This window comes from Engystomops pustulosus, chromosome 6, assembly GCF_040894005.1.
Source record: "Engystomops pustulosus chromosome 6, aEngPut4.maternal, whole genome shotgun sequence".
Lineage (NCBI taxonomy): Eukaryota > Metazoa > Chordata > Amphibia > Anura > Leptodactylidae > Engystomops > Engystomops pustulosus.
The window spans coordinates 78,310,532-78,337,986 of NC_092416.1; the positions used below are offsets into that span (position 1 = coordinate 78,310,532).

At 40.3% G+C, this 27,455-nt stretch overlaps 1 protein-coding gene and 1 long non-coding RNA gene across 3 annotated transcripts in view; one reads left to right on the forward strand and one right to left on the reverse strand.

Annotated features, from left to right (window-relative positions):
- Positions 1-735: 735 nt before the first annotated feature.
- Positions 736-27,455, forward strand: part of FLI1 (Fli-1 proto-oncogene, ETS transcription factor) — a 56,444-nt gene continuing 29,724 nt past the window's right edge. The window contains exons 1-2 of one of the 2 annotated variants that reach the window (XM_072156684.1): positions 736-1,109; positions 21,991-22,202. In XM_072156684.1, the coding sequence (XP_072012785.1) occupies positions 1,077-1,109; positions 21,991-22,202 (245 nt within the window). In that variant the 5' untranslated portion in view covers positions 736-1,076. Of the gene's footprint in view, positions 1,110-1,245; positions 1,466-21,990; positions 22,203-27,455 lie in introns of those variants that run through there. The other variant, XM_072156685.1, reaches the window with a different exon arrangement.
- LOC140065790 (uncharacterized) lies at positions 3,846-4,907 on the reverse strand. The gene is made up of 3 exons (XR_011848048.1): positions 4,848-4,907; positions 4,604-4,757; positions 3,846-4,024 (listed from the first exon to the last, which is right to left on the reverse strand). It is a non-coding gene; the product is annotated as an uncharacterized lncRNA (long non-coding RNA).

The window sequence follows — 27,455 nt, forward strand, 5'->3', positions numbered from 1 at the left end:
CCAAACAGTATGGTATATACCTGGGCAAATACCTGCACCCCTTAGAACTCTGAATTGTGGGGGTATATTCCTCATCTATCACTGAAACAAATAGTTAATAAAAATAATAATAATAATGTTACATTTAAAATATTTATGAATAAACAATCACTGGGATACTTTATATCCCTATTGCTTCTAAGCAGATAGCCCTGCACATATGTGTCTGAAATAAATAAAAGAATGGTGTAAGTGGCTATAGTGTGAATAAATATGTATATACATATATGTATTGCCTATATATATATATATATATATATATATATATATATATATATATATATTCTCTGCAGGGGTCTTTTATACAGTCAGCTCCCCTCTATTTTCTGAATGTTCCCATCGGCTCTAACATATGGACATATACTCCAATAATACATGTAACTGTGAGCACCCTGGCTGACACTTGTAGTGTTGCAAAGCTTCCCAGGCTGCTGAAGGGTTAATGGGCTCTGAATCTACCGACTTGATGCTCTAGTGGCCCCAGGCAAGGGGAGCATTGACCCCGCAAGCAGCATCCAGATGTGGCGGACTCTGGGGACCTGGATGCAGACCCCTGGATTGTGGAGCAGACAGAAGGAGGGGGGCTGAGAGTCCCCTTTCCATTTCCCTCCTCCTCCTCCAGTCTACATGGATGGAGACAGACCCTCCCTCCTTTACCTACAGCAACCAGAACCCCCGCACCCCCTGCCCCACAGCTGCGCTGGAAATTGCACTAGAATTGATGAGGTTAATTTTAGGCAGAGGCGGAGGAGAAAGAAGCAACGGGACAGTCGCCCAGACCCTCTGACAAATGGGTACTTGATCCCCTGATCCTGGAGGACCTTCATCCAGTCCCCCCAAACTTTATCCCCTGATCCTGGAGGACCATCATCCTGTCTCCCCAAACTTGATGGACCCTTCATCATAGAGGAGTCTGATCGTGCAGGACCCTCACCTTGCCCTGGAGGACCCTCACCCTATTCCCCTGTAGCCGTCTTTGGAGACCCTTGGTCCTGCTACTGGATCTAACATTGTGGATTACACTGGACAGACATATAATGCATCTCAAGAAACTGGTGGAGCACAGAAAGGTCGGTGATAACTAGTCCCAGATCGGTCAGTGGTCGTACACACGATCGCAGTGAGCTAGTCCGCTAGAAGTTTGCCAGTAGTTGTAGAGTTAGGGGGGTCTCCAGGAAGGGGACTGCTGCTGCTGCTGCTGATGTGATGGTCTTATCTCCGGGCGCATATATCCTGTCTGTATATGATGTAGATGCGCAGGCAGTGACTTCACTTCCCAAAATGACCAAAAAAGCTTTCATCCGGTGAAGAGAGTCAGGGGAGGCAGAGACAGGGCAGAGGAGACAGCGGGGCTGGGGCGCTGGATAATGTGTGGGACATCACTGGCCTCTCCTGTATTCAGCTGCCCATGGACGGGACCATCAAGGTAAGAGAGACCCCGGGACCCCTCATCACTAAGGCTGCCCTCACCCCTCACTAGGGAGCTAGCGGTCCCATTATTATCCCAACTAGCCGTATTGTCCCTGCCCCAGGATATAACACGCCAGAGTCTTGTGCAACCCGGCTAATATGTGGTGGATACAGCCTGTTCACAGCTGAAACTTTGGTACAGTACAGCCTCTGGCTGCGCAGGAGGCAAGGTCTCTTAGGGAGGGATGGTAGCCTATAACTACAAGTGGACCTCTGGATGTAGAATTTATCATTTCTTCTATGCCATGAGTAGCTGTGCTGGAGGCAAAATCTGTACCCACCTCTCTATTTGGGATTTAGCATCTATTCTTTATGTATATAGGGTAATAGTTCCCACATAGATATAACCTACCAGGTCTCTTCTAGGTATGTAGGCTACCATCCCTCCCTATGTATGAAGGGTTTAGCATCTCATCTTCATCTCCTCTTTATTTATATATATGTAAATACTTCCCATATAGATATAGATTAGTCATTTCCCTTTCTATAAATGTGATTACAATCCTTCCATGTAAGAAAGATTTATGATATATCATTTATGTTCGTAGGCTCAACTGGTCCAACTGTTCCATAGACAGTATTTTGTATTTTACTTAAGTATTTGTAAACCAAAACCAGCAATAAACCCTACAAAGAAAAACTATAATGAAAAGTTTGGCGACACTTCCATATTTTACTTCTGATTTTGGCTTTCATATACTGATAGAGATTTCTATATACTGTAGACCTGCAGGTCACTATGCATGCAGACATAATGTAAGTAGGACCTGTACCCAGCCCTTTGAACTCATCCTTGTATATATAATGTACTGTATAGATTGCGTCACCTGTCTAAACCTTGTATTAGGATTAACAAGCATTTGGTATTACATTACTATATGAAGTCTTATGTATCTGATTTCTGCCTTGGGAGATATTATTGGACCTTCATGTACAGTGAAGGGCTTGCTTCTCTGTCAAAACAAATAAACATTTCTGCCTAATAGCAAATCATTAATGACAACTTCAGATTTTCCTATGTTAAATCTAGATTAAATTTCCTAGAATCACCAGTAAAAGAGGCAGAACACCATCTTTTCACCAGATGGAGAAGAGCAGGGGCTATGGCCAATGGAAGGGTTTGGCCCCCAGTACAACAGTGGCTTAGTAGAGAGAACAGTATACTGACTAAAGAGTATTCAAAATACATTGGGCCTAGGTAAAAGAAGGAAGCACCTTGGGAATATTAAACTGATGGAGAAAAGGGCCTAGGGTAGAGTATGGTTTCGCTTTGTAGTTTAGCATTTCAGTATGAGGGTTGATGTAGAAGTAGAAGACCCAGAATTGATATGTAGTCTCAAACCCTGTTTCTTTAAGGAAAGCAACAGAGGAAGTTGACAGAGTAACACATGGCTGCCTGCCCACAGTGGGGGTGTGTTATGGAACTCACTGTTGCTTCATTCTGAGCATAGGACAGATTAAAGTTTGTATAATGCCTGCAGTGAGTCCTCAAGTCACAAAGAAATATTTTTCATTGCTTTTTAGTTTCATAAATGCCAACAAATATCATGTTAGAATTAACATCATAACAAAGTCCTTCTGTCATACACAATTTTTAAGGAGCCCCAATGGCATTAATAAAGTATTTATTCATGGCCTCATGTGAATTTAAAAAACCCCCAAAAGAACTAATATTTATCTCCAGTCTTTTCCTCATCCTTACCTCCAGCCTCTGTTGTTAGCGCTTACAATGTCGTCGATGAGCTGTTGTATACCAACAGAGGGCAACGGTGATAGGAGGGGCTGCACTGGGCAGGGGGTAAGTATTAGTATTTTAGTTTTTTCTTTACCACTCCCATGGCCATTAATAAAAATGATCCTAGATAACCCCTATAACATCTAGTACTGGAGCTTCGGTGGTGCTCCGAGTATCTGGCAGGGGGTGCTTACATGACTGATTAAGGCAATTGGTGGATGAGCAGTAAGAACCATCATGCCAGTGGTAAGGAAAGTAACCGGCAGCAGTCACATGACTCCTGACCCATAACAGAGATCATCTTCCTTCTCTTAACTATCACTGCTCTTACTATTACTCATTACTTTGTGTATGCTATTCCTTATGAGAACTACATGAATAAATTGTAAAACTGGATGTTTTAAGTCCCCATATTATCAGCATTGATTAGACAGTGTCAGCATGTAGGGGTACATAACTTCAGTTGTCAATTTATTCATTCATTTTTAGTAGCACTAATGATAGGAAGATGCAGTTCAATGTAGCAATGTACCAGAAATTAGAGAAAAAACAAGTATCCTCTTTAAAGTGAACTGTGAGCAGGTGTCAGGTCGGTTGAGGTCATTCGGCTTCTTTTAGGGTTTCTAGGTCTGTTTGTCTCAGTAAGGAAATGGTTACAGGGTATCTACATCTGAACTGCCGGTGCCCACAGACTAAGCTGCTGAGAATCGGGTTTGTCTGCGCCTCGGGTGGAGAACATGTTTGATCTGTGGATTTTTCTGTACATCCAAATCTGCTGACCTGATGGAAAATACAGTTAAGAAATAACAAACTGCACCAAGTGAAATGTTTGATTAGATCAGTAACTGCAGATATGTGAAAGACAAAGTGATGTGTTCTGTTAGAAAGCAGGCAGATGTGTGCTGGGAGGGGAGCTGCATTTTGTGTACTATTTCTTTAGTTTTAGAAGCCCTGCAGAATGTGTGGTTTCTAGTCAGTAGAGATAACGTGCATGATAAAAGTGGAACAAATATCTACCCCATCTACAGTACTTGGCGCTTAGTCAGCTGCCCCAGGGGCTTACTAACAACATGCCAGGTTGTACATGCTGTCCTGTCTGCAGGCAATATATTATGGAACAGGAACAGCTCATTAGCATATTTGTAAAACATTTTTTGAGGAAAAAGAGATTATAAAAACCTATTACAGGGCCAGATCCTGCATCAGGGTGCAATTTCTTATAAGGTATGTATCAGGTGGTAGATATCCTTTAAGTATATCTTAGTGCCAGTTATGTCATACATTTTTTCATCAGTTACTGTGAGCCTGAACTAAGTGCGGAGAATACTCAGAGATAAGTTATAATGGAAAGATTTGCACCTGTCTGATTTCCACAGGTCCTGGTTTTGGCTTACAATAAGGGCTTTTTCACACTGACGTGTCTGTTACAAGTCTGTTGACAGTGGATCCTTTTTTTTCTCTGTTTTTTTCTGTTTCTTTGTCCCCATTACATCCGTAATGCTTGTTTTGTTTCCTTTTTTTTCAAGTCCACAAAAAAACTGAAGGCTTTAACATTGGTTAGAAACACCTGGTTCCCCAACATCATTAGTGAAAACAAACGGACCTGTCTTCAGTTTTTTTTGTGGACCCATAGACATCTATTGCCTTCTGTGATCTGCATCTGTGAAAAAAATAGGATGACAATTATCAAAAAACTGCAGGAAATCCATAGCCTTGTGCATGAGTCTGTAGAAGTCAATGGGGACGTTTGCTAGCTGTACAAAGAGACCTATTACTGTCTTTTGTCAAAGGTAAAATGAGAGTACACGTGGTAGGATAAGGCCCCTTGCACACGACCATATGCTCACCTGGGCCATACCTGGACTTCGCATACAGCCAGGTACAGGAGGAAGAAGGGGTAAGTGCTCCTCACTCCTCCCCTCTCCATAAGAAGCAGAGTGGCTGGGCCATAAAACCTGCTCAGTCACGTTGCAGTGAGATACTGTGTGCCCACCACACCATGACCGAATGCCACAGACCTCTATGGGGGCCATGATACAGCCGGTAATTGTGCGGCCATACAGTCGTGTGCATGGTGCATTAAATGGGATCCATCACTATGTTGACAAGCCAGGTGACATCAAGCCCAGGGACTGCTGGTAATGTGGTGTACTCTGATGCCCCTGCCTCTCGTCTGTCAATATATGTACATGAACATTTTTCATATAGCTTTTCATATAGTTTTTTTTTTAAATACCTTCCTTGATGATACAGATGTACTGAAGTTGTGAGAGACTTGTCATTGCTGTTTTTTCTCGGAGCAGCACATTTTGGCAACTATCCGTGACGGTAAAATCTTAGTATGTATGTAAGGATTTCAGGCTGGAATGTCAGTGTTCCATCTGATGCCTACTGAGCAGCATTTCTGAATTGGGCCTACCACCATAAATACACTTATATTCATCAAAGTTTTTAAGGAATATGTACCATCAGTTTGACTGATGGAAAATGTGTCCTACTAACCAGTCTTTGTGGAACTATTTTCCTCAGGACCTCCTTTGGGACTTCCTATGGGGCCCACAGTGTCAGGGGGCCCAGTCATCTGATCTTGCACACAGCATTTGATGTATATATGCTATATATGTGTGTGTGTGTGTATATCTTCAAAGTGTATAAGCTGAATGTGTACATGATGTGTGTGTATACTGTATTTGTATTTACATGTCCTATCTTTCTACGTGCTACGGTACGGTGCCGGTACGTGTGCTGTAGTTCGCAGAGAAAAACATTAACCTTTGAGGTCTCCATTCTGATTTTAGAATGAATAATCTATTTTCCATGAAATAGATTGTATTTGCATGTTCACATTTTGGATATTTACATGAACATTTGCTTAAGATGTTGTACTCCATACTGTAGACTGGGTGAAAGTGAAAATCTATAGCCCGTTGTATAAAATAAGTTGCAAGAATCTTTCTGACATCATGCTGTGAAGGAGAATATTTTAGAGGTGTATAACACAGAACTGATTGTATGAACTGTATGTCCCATAGGACCCCTATTCTGTTTAGCTTAGTGATCTCATAAACAGGAAAAAGCAACACAAGAACCTGTAGTATGAGCATGAATTTACATGTGAAAGATTTATTGCTGAAATTCTGCAACTAAAAATGTATCTTAATAAATCATGTTGTTTTGGCTAAATGCACATGGATTTTTGTGATCCCCATTTGGATGAATGGGACCATTTCTACATTTTTGCAATAAATCTGCCATGTGTAAAAACACTCAAATGGTAAATAGGTGGGCATTCACAGACTTTCCGCGTGGTTCATAACAGAAAGAGTTTTTTTTCTCAGACATTGATGGGACAGCTACAAAATATACCATAAATATGAAATCCCAATATTGATTGGGATTCTACCTATATAGAGTGTTCATGGGCCCCAAACTGTGATTAGGGAGGACCTTGGGAATGTATGGTGCTTTCCCTTTAACTTGTAGTAGTTTGTTTAGTGGAGAGAGCTGCATAAGTGTTCAAAGTAGCCCTGCAAAGAAGGCTCCTTACTTTGATTCTTAGAATTGGAAAACCCCTATAATTTTACCATGTGGTACCGTCAGGACTTTCTGCACATTGTAATGGACACTAGGAATACAAAGTATGCACTGGTGTATAAATTAATAATCAGTAGTGTTTTTCAAATACAGGCGGTCCCCTACTTAAGAACACTCGACTTACATACGACCCCTAGTTACAAACGGACCTCTGGATATTGGTAATTACTGTACTTTAGTCCTAGGCTACAATAAACAGCTGTAACAGTTATCACTGGTGTCTGTAATGAAGCTTTAGTGTTAATCTTGATTCTTATGACAACCCAACATTTTTTAAATCAATTTGTCACAGAGACCAAAAAAGTTCTGGCTGGGATTACAGTGATAAAATATACAGTTTCGACTTACATACAAATTCAACTTAAGAACAAACCTACAGACCCTATCTTGTATGTAACCCGGGGACTGCCTGTAATCTGTTAGACATCACAAACCAAGCTGAAACTTTAGCCTTCTGTCTGTCAATATTTTTACTGGTTCTTACAAAGATTTGTGTGCCGAGGGAAGAGATGTCCTATTCAACATGTGATAGTCTTAATAAGAAGGAATCCCATCAATACAATTTAATAAATGTGCAAAATGTTCACCTCACCTGTGGTCCCTCTAAAGCCTCTAAAAAACTGGTGCCGGGGCTTTAATAAATGTGGGCCAATGATCCCAGATGCCCAGGTAATGTTCAAATTTTGACATCACCCAATTTTACCATATCTTCCAAAGACACAAAGATAGTAATATTATTAGCTTCTGCAATTACCTTCAGGTCCTTCTCAGACCATCCCAACTCCCAGTAGCTGGTTACAATCAACCGCCCTATGGATTAGGTCCAGCCTAAACACATATAGCAGTGGGCTCAGAGTAGAACTCTGATGAACACCTGTAGCAACCTACAGTACAGTCAAGTAAAAAAGTATTAGGCCAGCCACAGATCATACAAGTTCTCTAACTTAAAAAGATGAGAGAGTCCTATAATCGGTAGACCTCAAGTAGAGAGTCTACCATCGTTGGTAAAACTCAAGTCTGAGTGACAAAATGTTAAAACAAATCCAAAAAAATCACATGATTTTTAAAGAATTTATTTGAAAATTATGGTTGAAAATAAGTATTTGGTCACCTACAAACAAGCAAGATTTCTGGCTCTCGCAGACCTGTAACTTCTTCTGTACACCACTTATATCCTGTAGTAATGACTCGTATATAGCATTTGTATATAGCATTTGGATGTTCCAGAAGAGAATTGGGAGAATGTCATATGGTCAGATGAAACCAATGTAGAACTCGTTGGTAGAAACAGAACTTGTTGTGTTTTGAGGAGAGTGAATGCTTAGTTGCATCCAAAGAACCCCGTACCTATTGCAAAGCATGGGCAACATCATGACGAGGGGTTGTTTTTTTGCAAAGGGACCAGATTGACTGGAGGCCATGTATTTTGAGTGCAAACCTCCTTCCGCCAGCAAGCGCATTGAAGATGAAATGTGGCTGGACCTATCAGCATAACAGTGATCCCAAGCACACCACCAGGACAACAAAGGAATGCCTTCATAAGAAGCATTTCAAAATACTGGATTGACTTAGCCAGTCTTTAGATCTCAACCCCATAGAAAACCTTTGGAGGGTGATGAAAGTTTGTGTTGCCCAGCGACAGACCCAAAATATCACTGCTCTAGAGGAGATCTACATAGAGGAATGGGCGAATATACCAGCAACAGTGCACGCCAACCGTGTGCAGACTTAAAGAAAAAGTTTGGCCTCAATGTTTGACCTCTTTGCCAACAAAGGATATATAAGAAGTATTGAGATGAACTTTTGTTATTGACCAAATACTCTTGTTCCACCATAATTTGCAAATACATTATTTAAAAATCATACAATGTGATTTTCTGGATTAGTTTTCACATTTTGTGATGTCAATTACAGGACTCTCTCATCTTTTGCACAATTGGTGGCAAAATAAAACGTCTAACCATTCGCAAGCAGGAAACTCTACCTGCATGAGTGAAACCTATGATCAAACTCTTTTTGCTAACTTAAGAAGAGGTATTACCCCTCCAGTGCAGTGCTTTACTAATTCCTGGACACAGAGCTGAACAGTGAATATACTGCAGAATAAAATAGAGCAGTGTTGAGCCCCCAAAAGGAACCAGGGTGCAACATTCACCAAAATCTGTCTCTCTGTATTAAGAGAGCACCATATGATGCCAATTCTTAAAACAAGACTATTTCTAAACTTTTGACAGGATGATCAGAGCTGGCCATCTCAGTAATTTCTAAAGGGCACCTTTAGTATTTTGAGTATTTCAAAATGTTCAGTCAACCTCCCTTTTCTTGGAACCTAGTGACAACATTAAAGTCCTCTACACTGATCACCTTTTATAAAAAGTTACTGCATTAAACTCCAGAGCTGCAATCACTATGCCAATTGTGGAGTTGTGCACATACTTGACTTTAATTATCTTTTACTAAGTTTAAGTTACAACCTGGATTATACTATAGAGCTGCAATCACTATTCTGCTGGTAGAGTCACTGGCAGTCATTTTTCAGGGCTTGAACACAAATAATTGCATTTCTTGGTGCATCTTAAGGAAGGAAATTATTACAATTCCTGATGTCACAGGTTTGAAGGGATTTTGTCCAGTCGAAGATTGCGCTGTAGCCTGTGCCCATTCTGCCTGCCTGGCATAGAGTTGTAGGATTGCACAGCCTTCTAGATATGCCCGGAGGCCAGAGCCTATGGCCAGAGCCTGATATGTCCGACATAGCAGAGGGGTGGGCATTTCATCATACACTGGGTATCTAGTGCCAGCATATACTAAATAAACTCAACTTTGTACAGTACATCCATTATATTAATAATCATGGAATGGTCCTTACTTACAGCCTAGTTTATACTCCTGAGCTGGAACTCCTCTTTACACTAGGAACTTTAAAAGTAAAATAATCAAGTGGATACATTCCTAAAAGTACATTCAGTATAAAGCTACTCACAACAAGAATCATTCACCTACTGAAAAAAAGGATTTCATAGAGAGACTAAGATTTTCTAAACTGGTTATTATTAGTTCTTGCATGTTGTTCTATGGTCTGTACTATGGGTTCTGTTTTTATATGATTTCTTGTGGGAGTTTCTTGCTGTTTTTCCATCTTGGAGAAGGATTGGGTATAGAATATCTCTTGAACTGGACCTGGCTTGTGCACTCTGGCTTTTAACATCCTTCTGAAACAGTTTGACCCAGATCTAATAAAGTGGCTATGCCAGTTTTCTGTCTGACTTTTGACTACAGAAACGTGCAATCTGCTTGCATATGTACTCTATAAAATATCTGCACCAGTTTTGTGTCGCAGACAGAAAAAATGTGCACCTAAAGGAGAATGTTTGTGCTTAGTCAGAGTTTAGGACACATTTAATACAGTGACTCGACAGAATTGTGTTGCACGCTGTATGGTAAAGGTGCACCAAAACCTAGTGCACACTTCCAGAACAGTCCAAGGTGCACCAGAAAATTGAAGACAGTGGGGCACACTTACTAAGGAAGTCGGAAACTTCACTAAAAGTGCTCTGCCTTTGTATAATGCTTGGTGCAACTGATTAATTAAAACATGCGCCAGAAATCAAGAATCTGGCGCTTCCCAGCACTGCGACAGATGTTGCATGTTAAATACGCTCCCTCGTTTGCGCTGCATGGAGGCCAGCGCAGTTGCGCCACAAAAGGGACGCGTGTGACACAGTAGAGGTGCGGCACTTCTTAAAAACCTGTGCATGCAGTTTTCACCAAAAAGAACTTCAGAAAACCGTCGCAAATCCCTTAGTAAATTTGCCCCAGATTGCCAGCATTCAATCATCTGCAGCATCCTGCACATTCATGAGGCACACTGCCCTTAGTACAGACTGCTCTATTATTGATAAATCTGGGCCTATGATGCATCTTGTTTAATAGCTGATCAATACTCTTTTCGCTACATGGAACAATACAGCTGAAGAGTTAATGTCCTTTAGTCACATTGGTTTTAATATTGTTCTTTTAGGATGTGATGGTTTTTGAAATGCATTACAAGCTACCTCAGTCGGATTCCCTTATCAGCAGCGGCGAGACTTCCGTGAGACACATCCAGCTCTTCCTGATGTACTTCCTCTGACAGAACAAAGGGAACATTTGACCTTCTTTTCCTATGTCCCATCCCATATCAGACCAACTGCACCACTGTGAACAATAGGGAGCAAGATTACTAAGTGAATAAACAATTTTCTGTCATAAATACCTAAAAAGTCCTGTATATAAATGAAATACTTCTTGTATAAAACAGGACTGATGGAGCAGTGGTTACAGATGCCATAAGTACAGTAACTCAATGGATATTGCTCTTGACTACTTGTCTGGATTTTTACCTTCTATATAAATATAGTAGCCAGGACACAAATTTCTTCTGTAAATTTATTGGCTCATGGCAGCCCATAGCCAGTGGCTGTCACATTGTATAACATGGAAAGACAATGCTATATTTTACAGTTTAAATGACGAACACTGGGAACAATGTCAGAATACTTGTATTGCTAATCATCCCTTTCTTTGTCCTAAGGCAACAGAAACCACTATTAGATATTCCAGGGTTTATCTAGGACTTCAAGGCACATAATTACTCAATGCAGTGAAAAGCAGCCTGATTTAAAGCGTAATTGTAAAGTTGTAGTGATTTTATCAAATGATTTTATGTGATATCCTCTTTAAAAACAAACAGGATGACACCTACTTTGTGCTGCTCATCATTTCCTTTACAAAGATATGGCATTCTGAAAGTGTTTGACAAAAATCTTTATCACCAGAGGTGAAGTGGGCGGAGACTAATGTCTGCCAATCTATACCCTGAAGCTGAGGCCAGTTAGCTTGCCCACAGATGCCATGATGCCTTGTGTGCTCTCTTAAAGTAATTTAGCATTAAATCCATTTAGTTTCCCACATGTAAATCCAGTAAACACTGCTCAGTGCACATACAGGATGTATATGGTGACTAGACTGGCAGCTTCCATCACATGGAGGAGCAGGGAACATGTACAGTATATACAGGATGTATATGGTGACAGCCTGGCAGCTTCCATCACATGGAGGAGCAGGGAACATGTAATAGGGGGAAGAATTCATAACCATTTACATACAGTCTATAGCCTGTGCTGTGTGGATACTAAGGGTTAATAGCTTATCTGCACAGAGCTGATACTGAAGATGACAAGGTAGGGGAGGTAGCAGCATGAGGAGAGGAGAGACCTAGAAAGTTCTGCAGAAGCACAGACTGGGATGGAGGGACTGATAGGGATCAGGGAAGAGCTTGTACCACACTATTCTGTAAAGGAGACATCTGCATTCACACATCCAGCTCTGCTTCATGCACAGAGAGAGCTCTGTCACATGACCTCCTCCTCTGTGAGCAGGGAGCAGCAGCTCTTCCCATCCCATGAAACCCTCTGATAAACATCAGATAAACAAATCCATGGATTCCAGGGATTATCAGCACAAGGAGAGGAAGCAGCTATTGCAGCTTTGAGGTAATCTGAGGTCTATAGCAAAGAAACTACTGCATACACCCCAAGAGCTATTGATTTGTGAAAAAAAACCTTTACAGTTACTTTATAAGAACGCCTGACTTACAGAAAACCCCTAGTTACAAACATACCTCTCTACCCACTGTAACCTCTGGATGTCTGTAATTTACTGAATTTTAGTGCTGGGCTGCTACAATAAACTATAAGGCAGGGGTCCCCAAACTACGGCCCACGGACTGTTTCTATCCGGCCCCCATCCCATCAAGCGCCGAGCCCCCGGATCCGTTATTTGGGGGCCCCCGGGCTGGCGCTTCAATAGAGTCAATGATTAGGCCATGGCCTATGATTAGGCCACGGCCTTCGGCAGTCGGGCAGGGGCCTCCGTCCTTCCAGACAGGAAGCTCCTGCCCGTCACTGAATTATTGCAGGTGGAGTGATGTGGCCGGAAGACAACCCCGGCGCACATCGCTCCTTGAACCTGGATGCGCGGCCGCTTGATTACGTCATCACGCTCATGGTTTTCTGGCAGAGACTATAGTAAAGACAATGGGTTAGGGTGTTCATGTTCCCGTTCGCCCGCTCTGTGGCCCCATCATGGCAAAGGTGGCGTACAGGGCAGAAAATACAGAGAACTAGTGGAGAAGGCATTGTAAATCTCCCCTACTGTCTTCTGTTGTGTGAAATGCTTGTGTCAACCAGATATCATAACCTAGTACACCGAATAACTTTTTCCTGACTTTTATTTCTTGTCAGGTCATGATTTGTAATTTTCTGTAATGATAAACACAGCTATTTATTCAGAGAATGATGGTGACTATCAGATTATCAGTCAACCTAATCTAATTCTGAAAAGAGAGATGGTATGGTCTCCACAGAATAACACTGTGGGTTTCAGGCTGTGTACACCTGTAATTAAAGGTCTCTATATACGTCTCCATAGATGTGTCATAATGGGTGGCTCTTGTTATACCATACTAGGAAGCCTCTGCAAATCCTCCAAGTTTCAAAAAAGTTTTCTGTCGATACAATATAAGTTGTAATGTCTAAACTGGTTTTATTGTAACCTGGTAAAAATCTGATAAATGTTCCCCTTTAGCCAAAAAGGGAATATTCTGCCCTCTAAACTGGCACATACTTGTTATTTGATGGTAATTATTTTGACAGAGCTTTTAGGCTTTCTATAAATTACATTTAGTAAGTGTTTGACTGCTATTTCATACATTTGATATCATACTGCTCAGACATTATCATATTGTGGGTGTATCAGATTATTTTGTTTTAAATTTGATAAGTAGATAATTTTATCCAATAAAGATGAATTTACATTTGCACAAATATCTGTAAATTTGTTGTCCAGGTTATAAGCCAATAACTGCCCAGGATAAAAATGAGGACACATTGGCTCCTACATACAGCCACATATGGGACTATTAAAGGAGTTGTACAAAGTTTGATTGTTTTCCACTATTTATTTTATAGAGGATAATAATCTGACCAGTGAGGTTACAATTGCTGGGAATCGCAAAATCACAGACCCCAAATGATGACTGATGGGCCAGCAGGTAGAGCATGTGCCTGGCTATCTTTGCCACCTCCATTCACTGTCTATGAAAGTGCCGGAGGTAGTAGTATTCAGTCATTTCCAACACTCTCATATTATTGAATGGTGAGACAGGTCACATACTTGAACTGCTTCTCTACTTATTAGTGAGAACGGGACCCATGTTCTCATGATTGGTGGTGGTCTAATCTCATGATCCTGTGGGGATCACAATCAATTTAGGTACAGCCCCTTTTAAGCGACTCAAACTAGAGTGAATTTTGTGAAAGGATAGAGATGATGATGGTGTTGAATATTCTTCCAAATCCAGTCATATAGAGGACATTGAAAAGCTATTGGCCTTTATTTTAGCTACAGCAAACATGTATCTATTTTGAAAGGAGAATAAGCCATTGTCAAACACTTGAGACATGCAGAAATCCTACTGCCCGATCTCCCCAACTTCTAGTATAAGGGAGGAATTAGTGCAGCACCAAACACCTTGGTCATTGGGTTATGGTCAAATTAGGGCACACCATAGTTACATTGTTGGACTCTATGCCCTATTCATCCCACTCAGGGGTGCCATGGGCCCAGGGCTGTATGAATATTACTGTTCTAGAATCAAGCTTCTTGGGGAATGGAGGATGTGTCCCTTGTGCCTGCTTTCAATCTGTAGTTTCAGGACCCTTGGGGGACCTCCAAAATCCTAAAATTTTGTGGGTGGTTTGGGTGGACATGGGCCTCCTCATTGGCTTTGGCCCAGGCTACCACCCCATACTTGGAGGTATATACAGTATCATTGGAGGTATATATGTCTAACGTTTCACAACATCTAGATCAAATGGAAGCCACTATTGTTTAATGCAATTGATATTTCTTCTTTTCCTTTGGGGAATATATTTTCATTTTGCAAATTAGAATGTGGATTGGGCTTTAGTGCTACTTTCTTAAAGCCTAAATATATCTCCTTGCCTGAAGGTACTGCCCTGAATGTATTTTGCTCCCATGTGTAACACTGTAAAATGTGTAGAAATGTTGATGGAAAGTCACTCTTACGTTTTAGATTTTGCTCCATGTAGCTGAAGTGTGAAAGCAGAAACTGCTGTAAATCTTTTTTTGCTGCACTTCTAGAGCCAGAAAATACAATCAGCCTTATATTCTCCATGAAGTAGCCCTAACATTATAGGTAGACTCTATAGAGGTTGTGTGCATGTTTACACAGACCCATGCTGGGTAAGGTGATATACAGCTGAAATGTGGATCATTCATCTCTTCTCTGTGGAATCGCAGGTTTTGAATTTTGGTAAAATACAAACAGGAATACCAATCCTAAAAGAAAATATGAGGCAGTGACTGGAAATGTTCTGTAAAATTATTAGTTATCCTGAAGTGGATAGTAACCGCTACTTCAGATTGTCCAGAAATTGCTAGACTGACGTTTGTGGTTTTAAATATCAAAATAACTATCTGCACCATCGACGCTTCAGAAACGAGCAGCTCCCTCTCTCTTATTTTTTCTAAAAATATCAGAGCCACTTCCTGTTTTTTCACCCAACATCTGTAGTAGAGCCATGCACATTACAAAATAGTATATTTAGCCCACACTTATGAGAGAGAAGTGTGCGTAGTATATTTTTCATTTCATTTTAAAGCGATTCAGAATAAATTAATAAATACTGATCTTCTCCTTGATCAAAACCTGAAAGATCTTCTTTCACAGGTTCACACAAATGATTTTTCCATATATAACTTGGCTTGATCAAATGTACTCCTTATAGAAAGATGAGGGGTAGAGCTGCTGCAGGGAGATAAAAAGAAGAGAAACAAGACAGTGAAGGGCACATATATCAAACATTTTGATTGCCATTTTCTTTAGTTTTTGTGACTTTTCACGGTGCATGTGTTCATTAGTGTCTTTTTTGCACCTAAGACAGTCTCCCTTCAAAGTTTGCCATTGTCTAGTTTTCATCACTTGAATCCAGATATGAAAGTTGTGACTTTTTTTTTAAAAAACCCTCAAATCTTTGGGGCTAAATCTAACACTGCTCCTGGCCAGGGGTAGACATAAACTTAGACCTGATTGCAACTTTTGGAGACTTTAGGCAACTTTTATTTTAAAAACTAACTAAAGACCAAATGCCACATGTATGAACAAAAAAAAAAATCCTTAGATACAACTGACCAACAGAAGCCAAAAAAACAGATGGAGGAAGACAGATTCATGATACATGTGCCCCAGTGTTGCATGTGCTAGTAAGATTTTAATATAACCCTATTGTTAGTTTCACATCTTGCTTACAACACACATTAACTGCTCTGCTCCCTCATCTCATGTCTCCATCTACCCTCCCATATAGATTGTGAGCCCTCATGAGCAGGGTCCTCCTCCCACTTGTCCCTGTAGTTTTGTATTTGCATTTGTTATTGTCTTAATGTAATGTGTGTAAACCCCTTATTGATTGTACAGCACAGCTCCTGATTCTGCATGTCAGAGGCAGAAAAGCCAAACTGAGCTTAAATGTGTACATTGTATTAGAGAGAAGGTAGGAAATCTACCATCAAAATCCAGCATAATAAACCAGGAACACTCATAGATCCAGGCACTGTGACTGTGGTAATCGTCCTTTATTTGTTATCCGTGGCCTCCGTCTTTTTAAAACCTATTTTTTAAATTATGCTAATGAGCCAAAAAGGCTCTAGGGTGGGTATCAGAGCCATCCGAGCCATGGCTTTACAGGCTGTAACAGTTTGAAAAGCACAGCTCCCAGTGTAAGACAGTGTAACAGCCTGTGAAGCTACAGAATGGAAAGTTCTGGTAACAGCCCCCAGTCCTTCTGGCTCATTAGCATAATTTTAAAAGTTAATTTTAGAAGAAAGGCCATGCATAACAAATATAAGATTAACAAAATCACAGTGCCTTGATCTTTGAGTAAGTGTCCCTGGTTTATAATGCTTTATTTTGATGGTAGATTTCCTTTAAATAGAACTAGCACAGGGAATACTGTACACCCGAAATGCATTGTTCGACCGGAATGTACTGTGCTGCCATTCAGTAAGATCGTGCGCCCGACATCCTGCATCTGTCGCTTCCCCGCTCAGTATCGCCAGAGTTCACCTTCTTCTTCCTGGTGCATGTAAGTGCATTGTATTGCGACACAATTTGAATGTTAAATCGCACGCTCAGTCTGAATCCGTCGGATCGTCTGACAGCCCGCCCCCCGATACCCGTTGCATGAAAGCCAGCGCCAATGCGTGCAACACAATCCCCTTCTTAATGCCTGCCCCAGCAGCATGATCCCCGAAAACGTCGGAAAACCTGACGGAAATGCGGCTGCGGGACCCTTAGTAAATAAGCCCCACTGTGTCTTTTTCCCCTGCCTTTCTTATTTGTGCAGTGTAAATCATCTCTAAGTCGTGTACCCCACAAACACCTCAGAGATAAAGAAACCCGATAAAGAATTATCATTTCCAGAATCAATGTTCTGAAAGTAAATTACTTCAACAGATCTGGTCCAATGAATATTTTCATTGGACAATAAAGGATTATTTACACCAAAACAATAGAATCAATTGCAAAAATTGTGCATAAAGAGTATTGCACTCAGTGGTGTGAAATAGCAGCTCACATAAATAAAGTGGCTTCTCAACTATAGCACAGCACTACCAACACAACACAAAAAAGGCATTGCCACAATTGTAATAAAATGTATTAGTTTATTAGTATCTTGATAAAATCTGAAAGGTAGCAATATGGATGAAAACATAGAAGAAACGTGATGCAGGGCAGCAGGTCAATACAAATGTAATTATATCATAACATCCATAGTATCAGGGGCTGATCATAGAAGATGCAAAAATCCATCTCCTGAGTCAATATAAGCAAAAAGTGACTTCATGCAAGCAAAGGACAAACACATATATAAAGTGTAAGTGCATAAACCCCAAATATGAACTGGTAGATAAACGGTCAAAAGACCTTTGTCACCTCTTATAGGCGAGCAGTGGTACCTACACAGCAGGAGTGATATTATAAGAAATCCATCACCTCCACCTTGGAGGTTTAAATGCTTTGTCGTACACTGAGTGTACCGGCGCTCCCCAAATTAAGAACACCTGACTTACTAACGACCCCTAGTTACAAAAGGACCTCTGGATGTTGGTAATTTACTGGACTTTAGCCCTAGATTACAATGATCAGCTGTAACAGTTATCAAAGGTGTCTGCAATTAAGCTTTATTGTTAATCCTGGTTCTTATGATAATCCTATATTTTTAAAATCCAATTGTCGCAGAGACCAAAAAAATTTGGCTGGAGTTACAATTATAAAATAAAGTTCCTACTTACATACAAATTCAACCTTAAAACAAGCTTACAGAACCGATCTTGTACGCAGTGGCGGACTAGCCATAGGACCCACCAGGGAAATTCCCGGTGGGCCGACTAATCAGGGGCTGGTGGAAAAAAAAAAGCCATGTACTCCCCTTTCTGACACTCCCCCGCAGCTCTGCTGATGCAGTCCGGCCGGCAGTGACAGCTCCCTGTGCGCCGACATTGCACAGTCTTTGACTTCGGCAAGTGGCTGACGTCATAGTCTGTGAGCCGCCGGCACGCATGGAGCTGTCACTGCTGGACTGCATCCGGGGAGCTGAGGGGGAGTGTCGGAAAAGTGAGTACATGGTTTATTATTTTTATGTGCTGGCAGGCTGTATACAGAGGGCGGCTTGCTGTATATGGCGGGGAGGGCTGGCGGTATACAGGGGGGAGGGGCTGCTGGATGTATACACGCAGGAGGTACGGTTGGCTGTATACAGGAGGGACTGGCTGGCTGTATTCATGAGGGGGCGGCTGGCTGTATACAGGGGGTGGCAGGCTGGCTGTATACTGGGGGGCAGGCTGGCTATATATGGGGGGACTGGCTGGCTGTATACAGGGGGGGGCGGGTGGCTGTATACTGGGGGGTACTGGCTGGCTGTGTACAGGGGGGGCAGGCTGGCTATATAATGGGGAGGGGCTGGCTGGCTATATACTAGGGGGACTGACTGGCTGTATACAGGGTAGCCTGGCTGTATACTGGGTGAACTGGCTGGCTATATACATGGGGGCTGTCTGTATACTGAGGGGGCTGGCTGTATACAGGGGGAGCAGACTGGGTGTATACAGGGGGCTGCATGGCTATATATAGGGGGGAACTGGCTAGCTGTATACATGAGGGCTAGCGCTGGCTGTATACTTGGGGGTTAGGGCTGGCTATATACATAGGGGGCAGTATTATAGTAGTTATATTCTTGTACATATGGGGCAGTATTATAGTAGTTATATTCTTGTACATAGGGGGCGGTATTATAGTGTTATATTCTTGTACATAGGGGCAGTATTATAGTAGTTATATTCTTATACATAGTGGGCAGTATTATAGTAGGTATATTCTTGCACATAGGGGGCAGTATTATAGTAATTTTATTCTTGTACATAGGGGCAGTATTATAGTAGGTATATTCTTTACATAGGGGCAACATTATAGTAGGTATATTCTTGTACATAGGAGGCAGTATTATAGTAGGTATATTCTTGTACATAAGGGACAATATTATAGTAGTTATATTCTTGTTTAAATTGAAAAGGTAGTAGGGTGTATTTTGTGTATATATAAGGTGTTATTCCTGTATAAGGGAGGCAGTATGAGTATCTTTCTCTGTACTGTACATTTAGACCAACTATAAACAGTTTGTGTGGAGTTTAGTAACTCTACCCACATCACTTGATCACACCTACTTGTTTTGACCCCGCCCACAGAATGGGGCCACTTTAACAGGTTTTCCAGGGCCACTTTAAATTCCTAATCCTCCCCTGCTTGTACTATGAACACAAGATGATCAAATATAAAAGTAAATCTTGTAACACAGTAACAAATATTTATTGTGCTGTGTAGTAAAAGCTACTACAGGTGGTCCCCTACTTAAGAACACTCGACTTACATACGACCCCTAGTTACATACGGACCTCTGGATATTGGTAATTTATTGTACTTTAGTCCTAGGCTACAATAAACAGCTGTAACAGTTATCACAGGTGTCTGTAATGAAGCTTCAGTGTTAATATTGATTCTTATGACAACCCAACATTTTTAAAATCCAATTGTCACAGAGACCAAAAAAGTTCTAGCTGGGATTACAGTGATAAAATATACAGTTCTGACTTACATACAAACTCAACTTAAGAACAAACCTACAGACCCCATCTTGTATGTAACCCGGGGACTGCCTGTATTCTGTTAGCAGCCATGTTAGACACAAAAGTCCATTAACACAGTTAAAATATGGTGTGTGATCATTACTAGGAACAGTCTTTCCTAATAATGTAGCCATAGAAAGATGCCTGCTATCAGTTTGTATCTTGTGGGTCACCTTCTAGGCTGCTACCAAAATCAGAATTTGTCAGCACCATGGCACTCTGTGTAGATAGGACAATACACTACAATAACCAATTGGTAATATACAAGAATCCATTATGGTCTCTAAATCTAACTTACCCTGAGCACTGCTGTACACGTTTGTCTTATTCATCTCGAGAATATAATTATTGAAATTTATTTGTGCTGATATTCCCAAATGGCAGTCGTACATAAGTATCCGTTAATGGAATCATATGCTGTCTCTGGGACCATCTCATCAGTGACCACTTCATTATGTTGTACATACATCATGGTCATTACGTATATCCAATTTTGTCACTGTCCCTAGATTGTATTTAGATGCATTTTCTATCTCTGATTCACTACAAAATGCCAATATGTTCATATTTGTGATATTTTAAGCTAAATCAACAATTGTAAGTGCATGTCATCCTTAGAAGTAACAGACACCGTTACAGAAACCTTATGGACCCCATTTCAGTCAAAATAATGTTTGTAATGGTTTGATAGAATTTTGCTGGTTACAGATAACAGTCTGTACTACTTAACAGAGCTCCTACTACCTAATATTGAATGCAATTTTACATGGTCAAAACTGCTAACAGACTCCCTTCAAAGTACATTATCCTATACTTTACCCATTTACAGACTGTATTATACTGCACTCGCTATTCTGTTGGTGGAATGATAATGTTTATACATAACATAACATTACAGAGTGATTAAAGTCTGCGTTATATTAGAGAGTTGCACTTACAATACTGCAGCTTTGGCGCTGACACAAAAAGTATAACATGAATTTAGCAAAACCATTAGGAACATGTCTGCTGAAACAATTGACAAATATAGCAATTCTTATAGCAATCAGACATGTGAAAGCAGTAAATAAGGATCTTTACAGAATAAGTAGCGTAATGTAATGTATGTACAGAGTGACTGCACCAGCATAGAAGGGAGTGCAGCTCTGGAGAATATAACACAGGATCAGAGCAGTATAAAGCATGTGATGAATGTACACAGTGTCCCTGTGTTTATGTAGATTAAATTAGATAAATAATAACAGAAGCATATAGGCACCTGTTACTAAGTGCACAGGGCTGTGCAGACATAGTGAGTCACACTTTACAGTTATTGGGTAAATTGTATTCAAACCACATGTTTCTAGCAAGTATTACTCAATATGAGCATCGTGGGTGTAAACACAGGATCAACATCAGAAGAGCAAAAAACTGAAGTGGGGGATTTCATCCTATTAAGACCCTGGCTTTTTAATGACCATATGATGGACGGCACCATCATTTATCTGGGTACAGTTAGTATTACATCTTGTCTCTATCTATAAATGAAATAGGTACAGAAAGTTTTTCCTGAAATTTATAACAAAAAGTATGGTTCTGTTTTCATTAGAATTATCAATATAAAGTGCAATAAATGTTATAGGAGTGCCACTAACAATAATGGATCCCTCGTACATTTGTCTTTTTAATGGACACAATAAAGTGATTTGCAATATTATGTGGCACAGAATATGAAATAAATGAAGTATCTGACTTAAATGTGAATACAACTTTAGAGATTAGGCTCTCCTGCTCTCCTCTTGTAGCTTTCTAAGTATATACAACCGTGTAAAGAACCACAAAAACTGACACCTGACTTCTTTCCACAGGAAGCTCTGTCGGTGGTGAGTGACGACCAGACCTTGTTCGAGTCAGCGTATGGAGCAGCATCCCATTTACCTAAGGAAGACATGACAGCTTCTGGGAACCCAGACTATGGCCAGCAGCATAAAATCAACACGCTCCCCCCTCAGCAGGAGTGGATCAACCAGCCAATGCGGGTCAACATTAAAAGGGAATATGAGCACATGAATGGATCCAGGTAACAAAGACATCATTGAGTCTAGTAGGAGATGATGTATAGTGAATATTATCCTAAAGTATTAGATCTATAACACATCTGGGGTTTTTGAATAGAGAATGTTACTGTAGTGCTGGAAACATAATTGAACATTTATTGTACAAAAGCAACAATTATCTTAAGTAAGGATTTGTTATTTACATGACAATAGAGTCTTAAATGAATTCTATTCTATGGACTTCACTGGCCAATGTTAGGACTAGTGCAAAAGCTTAGGAGAACAAAGAGGAACAAATTTATCTGTCATAATACGGTAAGCCGTATTGCTATCTTGACACTTGTCTGACCGATGACCACGTAGTGGATATTGACTCCCTCAACATGTAAGTGTTCTAACCAATACTGATTTACCCATCTCAACTTGATTATAGTTTGTGTAGGGACCTGAACCTGTGGTAAAATTGGTGAAAAAACATATTTGCATCATTTTTTGATGGTCTCTATTTTATGACTTTCCCTGTAGTCATAGATCCAAGTGACTTTCACTCTATTCTTTGGATCTGTATGCAGCCCCCCCCCCTCCCCCTACAGCACATGATGATGCTAGCTTACACACTAGTAATCAGTCAGTTACACAGACATTAGTTACATCTAGTATCTTACAGGTGATAATCTGCTCTTTACGATTTCTCCCGGCCATGGCTTTTCTCTGCTGAATTCACAGTTAAACGTCTTCACCTCTATGCAGCAACTCCACACTGCGCCCCTAAAATACCACAGTCACTTACAGTATAATGGAGCATGTTCCTAATATATATTATCCTCTCCCATTGACTGAACACACTATTCCCCACATAAAACATCCTTTATGTAGTCACCCGAATAAATTATAATATATACAGCACCTTCAATATATTAGGTGCTCTAATTTAGCCTCCCCCAGTAGTACACAGCTGTCCACTGTATACACAACCTCCCCCTGTACACACATCCTCCCCTTTATACACAACCTCTCCCAGTAAACACAGCCTCCCCTGTATACACAGCCCCACCTATATACACAGCCTCCCCTGTATACACAGTCATGATACCCAAAACATAATAATAAACCTTGTACTCACCTTTGGGCTGCAGCCCAAGCATTCCCCTGCAGTTTCACTTCTGCTGCACCGCTCAGCCTATTAATTATAACAGCACCTTAATTGTACAAAGAAACTTAATTTTGTCCTATTCTTACACAAATTACTTATAATCTGGTGTAGGGAGCTTTATAAGGTGTATTTTGAGACACAATGACATTTTCATTGCTACCATTTTTGGGACTGTAGGACCTTTACATCACTTTTCATAAAAAATTTTATTTGAAGCAAAATGGCAAAAAAGTGTTGATTTGGACATTAGGGTGCTATTTTCCGTTACGAAATTAAAATTAGCTTTTACTGTATTTTTAACCCCTAGGGTACTTGAAACTTAAGGGGTCTTACAACTCACACCATATTCTGCAACACTACCATATAGCAGTATATGGGGATCTTGCAATATACTGCCTAGAGAAAGGCCTGCAAGTTTAACACAAACTCACAGCTGTCATGGTGACTGATCACTGCACCCTGATTAAGTCACAGAGCAATGATCTAAACAAAGATGGCGGCACCCATGTGCTGCCGGCATTCAAATACCCCGATTATGGTTGCTAGCAATGGGTGTTTGATGCATTATGCAGCATACACCAGGTAGTGTGAAGAGGGCTCAGCCTGTGAGCCCTCTTCATACACCTTTGAGCAATAGGACATTCAGGAACGTCCAGATGTGGAAAGGGGTTAAAGGTGACTGTGGGAATCTTCTTATATTTGCCATATCAATGCCATTTTAAACGTTGATTTTAGAAAGAAGATTATAAGACAATTACCACAGTCATGTTACCTGGATCTATGAATAAGTTTCCCTGGTTTATCATGTCTGAATTTCATGGTCGATTTTCTGGACATTTTTCTGGATTTTGTTACAATCTAAGCTGAATTTGTACATGAAGTACATTAGAAAAAGATTCATCATATTCCTCCGCACACAATATAACAAATTATCTCAAATGATGGTTAAACTTTAAGTGAAAAATTCAATAGACATCATGGAAGTGTGTCTATGTATACATTTCTCTAATTTATCCACTGGAAGTAAAAAAAGAAAGACAGCAAGCGGAGGAAATAATAAGGAAACAATACAGAATTTTTATTTATAAAACAATAATCATTTATTTGATTAAACTGCATAATCCCATTGATGCTGAAAACTAATTGTAGTTGATTATAGTTACAAGCTTTGATTTTTACAAACCCACAATCATTCACTAATTTCCACTTCCCCAGTGGTTCTATGTATTGTGCAGTTTTATCTTGTAGCTTACATGATGACTATTCAGAGCAGTCTACTTTAAACTCCTTAAACCATTGGTAGGTGACGCTTTATTTTCAGTATTGCTGCTGGAGTACATCAGATTATATGGGATACAGTAAAATGGGAAGTATGCTTTGTTACCATGTACATACTGTATGCTCTATATGTGTGTATAGCATGTATCTTGAGTTCACCAAAATATTAATATTGGGCTACTGTGAAGGAAAACGTGACGTTTTGATGCAGGGTCAATACAGTACACAATAATACAAAATACAAGGGTAGGGCTACAAGCATCTACAATTCAGTATGTTAGTTACCTTGTGTGGGCCTAATGAAAACTGATAGGCCCCACTTAAAGATCCTTCATGTGCTTTGTGATGGTGAATTGTTTGCTCAGGCAAAGACCCCTGCGCACCCCAAGAGGGCTTTGAGGACCCTCCTACCTGGTATTAAATTCAGAACCAGGGTCAGGGTTCTGGTAACATTGGATCTGGGTGAATCCCTGGATAGCATTGATACCAAATCTGACCCATTTTCTATGGTCCCATCCCAAAATATTTATATCTCGGTGTCTAAGCATGCTAGAACCTAGGGAGTCTACTCAAGCCTTTCGGAGTAGCTGTGGCTGCAAAAGGTGTTAGTTAGTAGCTACCCCCTACAGATCCAGAGTCCCTCTGCAGCCTTTGTAGTAGGGTCTCATTAGCCATACAAGATAAGGCTAGGGGGAAGTAAGAGATATTAATGGCTTGATGAACAGGACAAAACCTGTCATGTGAACCTCCCTTGTACATGAATGTTCATCACAATTTCTGGCATGTGAATCCCCCTTGCGGATAACAGCTACCACTAAGTAGTAATAGGAAAAACATCTAAACCTTCCATAAAATTGTAAAAATGAATAGTGCAACTTATAGTGACATTATTAAAGACATATGTTTCTGTGTCCTTTTTTGTCCTTATTCCTGCTGTCTTTTTACTTAAAAAATAATAATAATTGCCTGAAAGGTTTCATTAAACTTTAAGGATATAATCATAATGTATTATTTATACTCCACGATACCTCTTGTATCATGACACTTCTGGTCAGCGTTAGGTCAGTGTCATCTTCCAGCCATGGTCCAGTACTACTATAATACCCTTAGTGGTGTAGTTTTTTTAGTTTTTGCTGCCACTTACAGCTAAAAAGCCACATGTGTCTCCGAAAAAATTGGATGAAGATGCTGCTACAGATACAGTTAAAACACTAGCAATGGACAACTTTCAAGAACGTAATAGACACAGTTCGGAAGCCTTAGGTACTCCTAATAGAGAATCTCCTTTATAGCACCTGTCTTGTGTTCCTTTATTGGGAATTTTAGGACTTCAGTTGCTAACGCATGGTGGATGGTGAAGTACTTGCTTGACAATAAAATCTTAAACCCTCTGCAGAAAGCAGTGTTCCAGCACTAAAAATACATGATGGAAAACTGCCTAAGTGCAAGCCTGCGATTTCCAAACAGAGGCCGTCATCTGTAATATGCACGCCAAAAGATATTAAGTTTAACCACTTCCATGTACACTGTTATTTTGTAATTTTGCCTCCTGCACACCCCAAGTATGGTTCTTCCATAACCCTGTAGGGATTTGACAAGAGATCTTTGGTCAGCTGCCTGGAAAAACAGTAGCCAAAAGATGAAAACTTAAATTTAAACACATGTTAGTCAACATCTCCTACCCATTGTGCAGATTTTCAGACTAGCACAGACATTCGGAAAAAATTACGGATGAACTGTTAACCCTCTGGAGAGATGAGAAACACATTACAGTGAAGTGAAACCTCCAGCTCTCTGCAGAACAGCTTAGTGATGTTGCTAGTGACGATAGCAACTTGCACTGCAACAAAAAGCTGATTGAACTATTCTGACCCTTGAAAAAATCTAATAATCTGCCAGTGACACAGACAATATAACATGACCATTATTCATACACAAAGTGCAGGATGTACGTCTCTGCATCTGTGTCCTGAGAAGGAAAGTACTCAACTTATCTAAAAATAAAATGATTTGCTTTTTTTATTTTATTAAGTAACACTTTTCCTAAATTACTTGCAAAGTAAGCCACTAAAAAGAATAGGGCCTTACTAAATATATTTAAAAACAACTTGTAACATGTGTTTGGAGTTTACCATAACAAACCTACAACTGATTAACGGAGGTATGGTCAAACAGATCTCCAGGGTTGTCTAATACTGTCTGCAGCTATATATGGTGAAAAATGCTGTAAGACTCCCTTTAATTAAATTATGATTAAAAAAAAAACATTGTACAAAAAAAATGAAACAGTTCTAATAGATGTAAATTCAGTACCCTCCATGTGTGATAGAAGTGTGATAGGTCACTTGTAGTGTTGAGTAGACCTCAAGGTCAAAGTTCGGGTTCATACTGAACTTGCAGGTTCAGCTATTACGGACCTGACCTTGAACCTCAGTTCGGCTCATAGCCCCTACCACTGGCAGTGATCGTGGTCGTTAACTGTTAATGCCGCTGTAAAATTCGCCAATGGTATTTAGATTACTCGCGGCCATGCAAGCCAGCTTTAACCTGCTTTTTTTGGGAAGATTGTCGCTCCCCAATGACATTATCAGCCCCGCATGGAAGGCTAGTGCTGACGTACATGGTTAATTTCACAGTTAAATTCTATTTGTCAACCGTGACTACTACTGGCATGGACTGAATATAAATAATAAATATTTACTAATTAATATTATTCAAATCTATTATCATATTTCTACTCTATAAAATATTAATTATGCTGGGCAGTTCCCAGCAGAATGAATAGAAATATATGTTTATTAGGAGCTATGCTCCTTTAATTTACCGTATGTACTCGAGTTTAAGC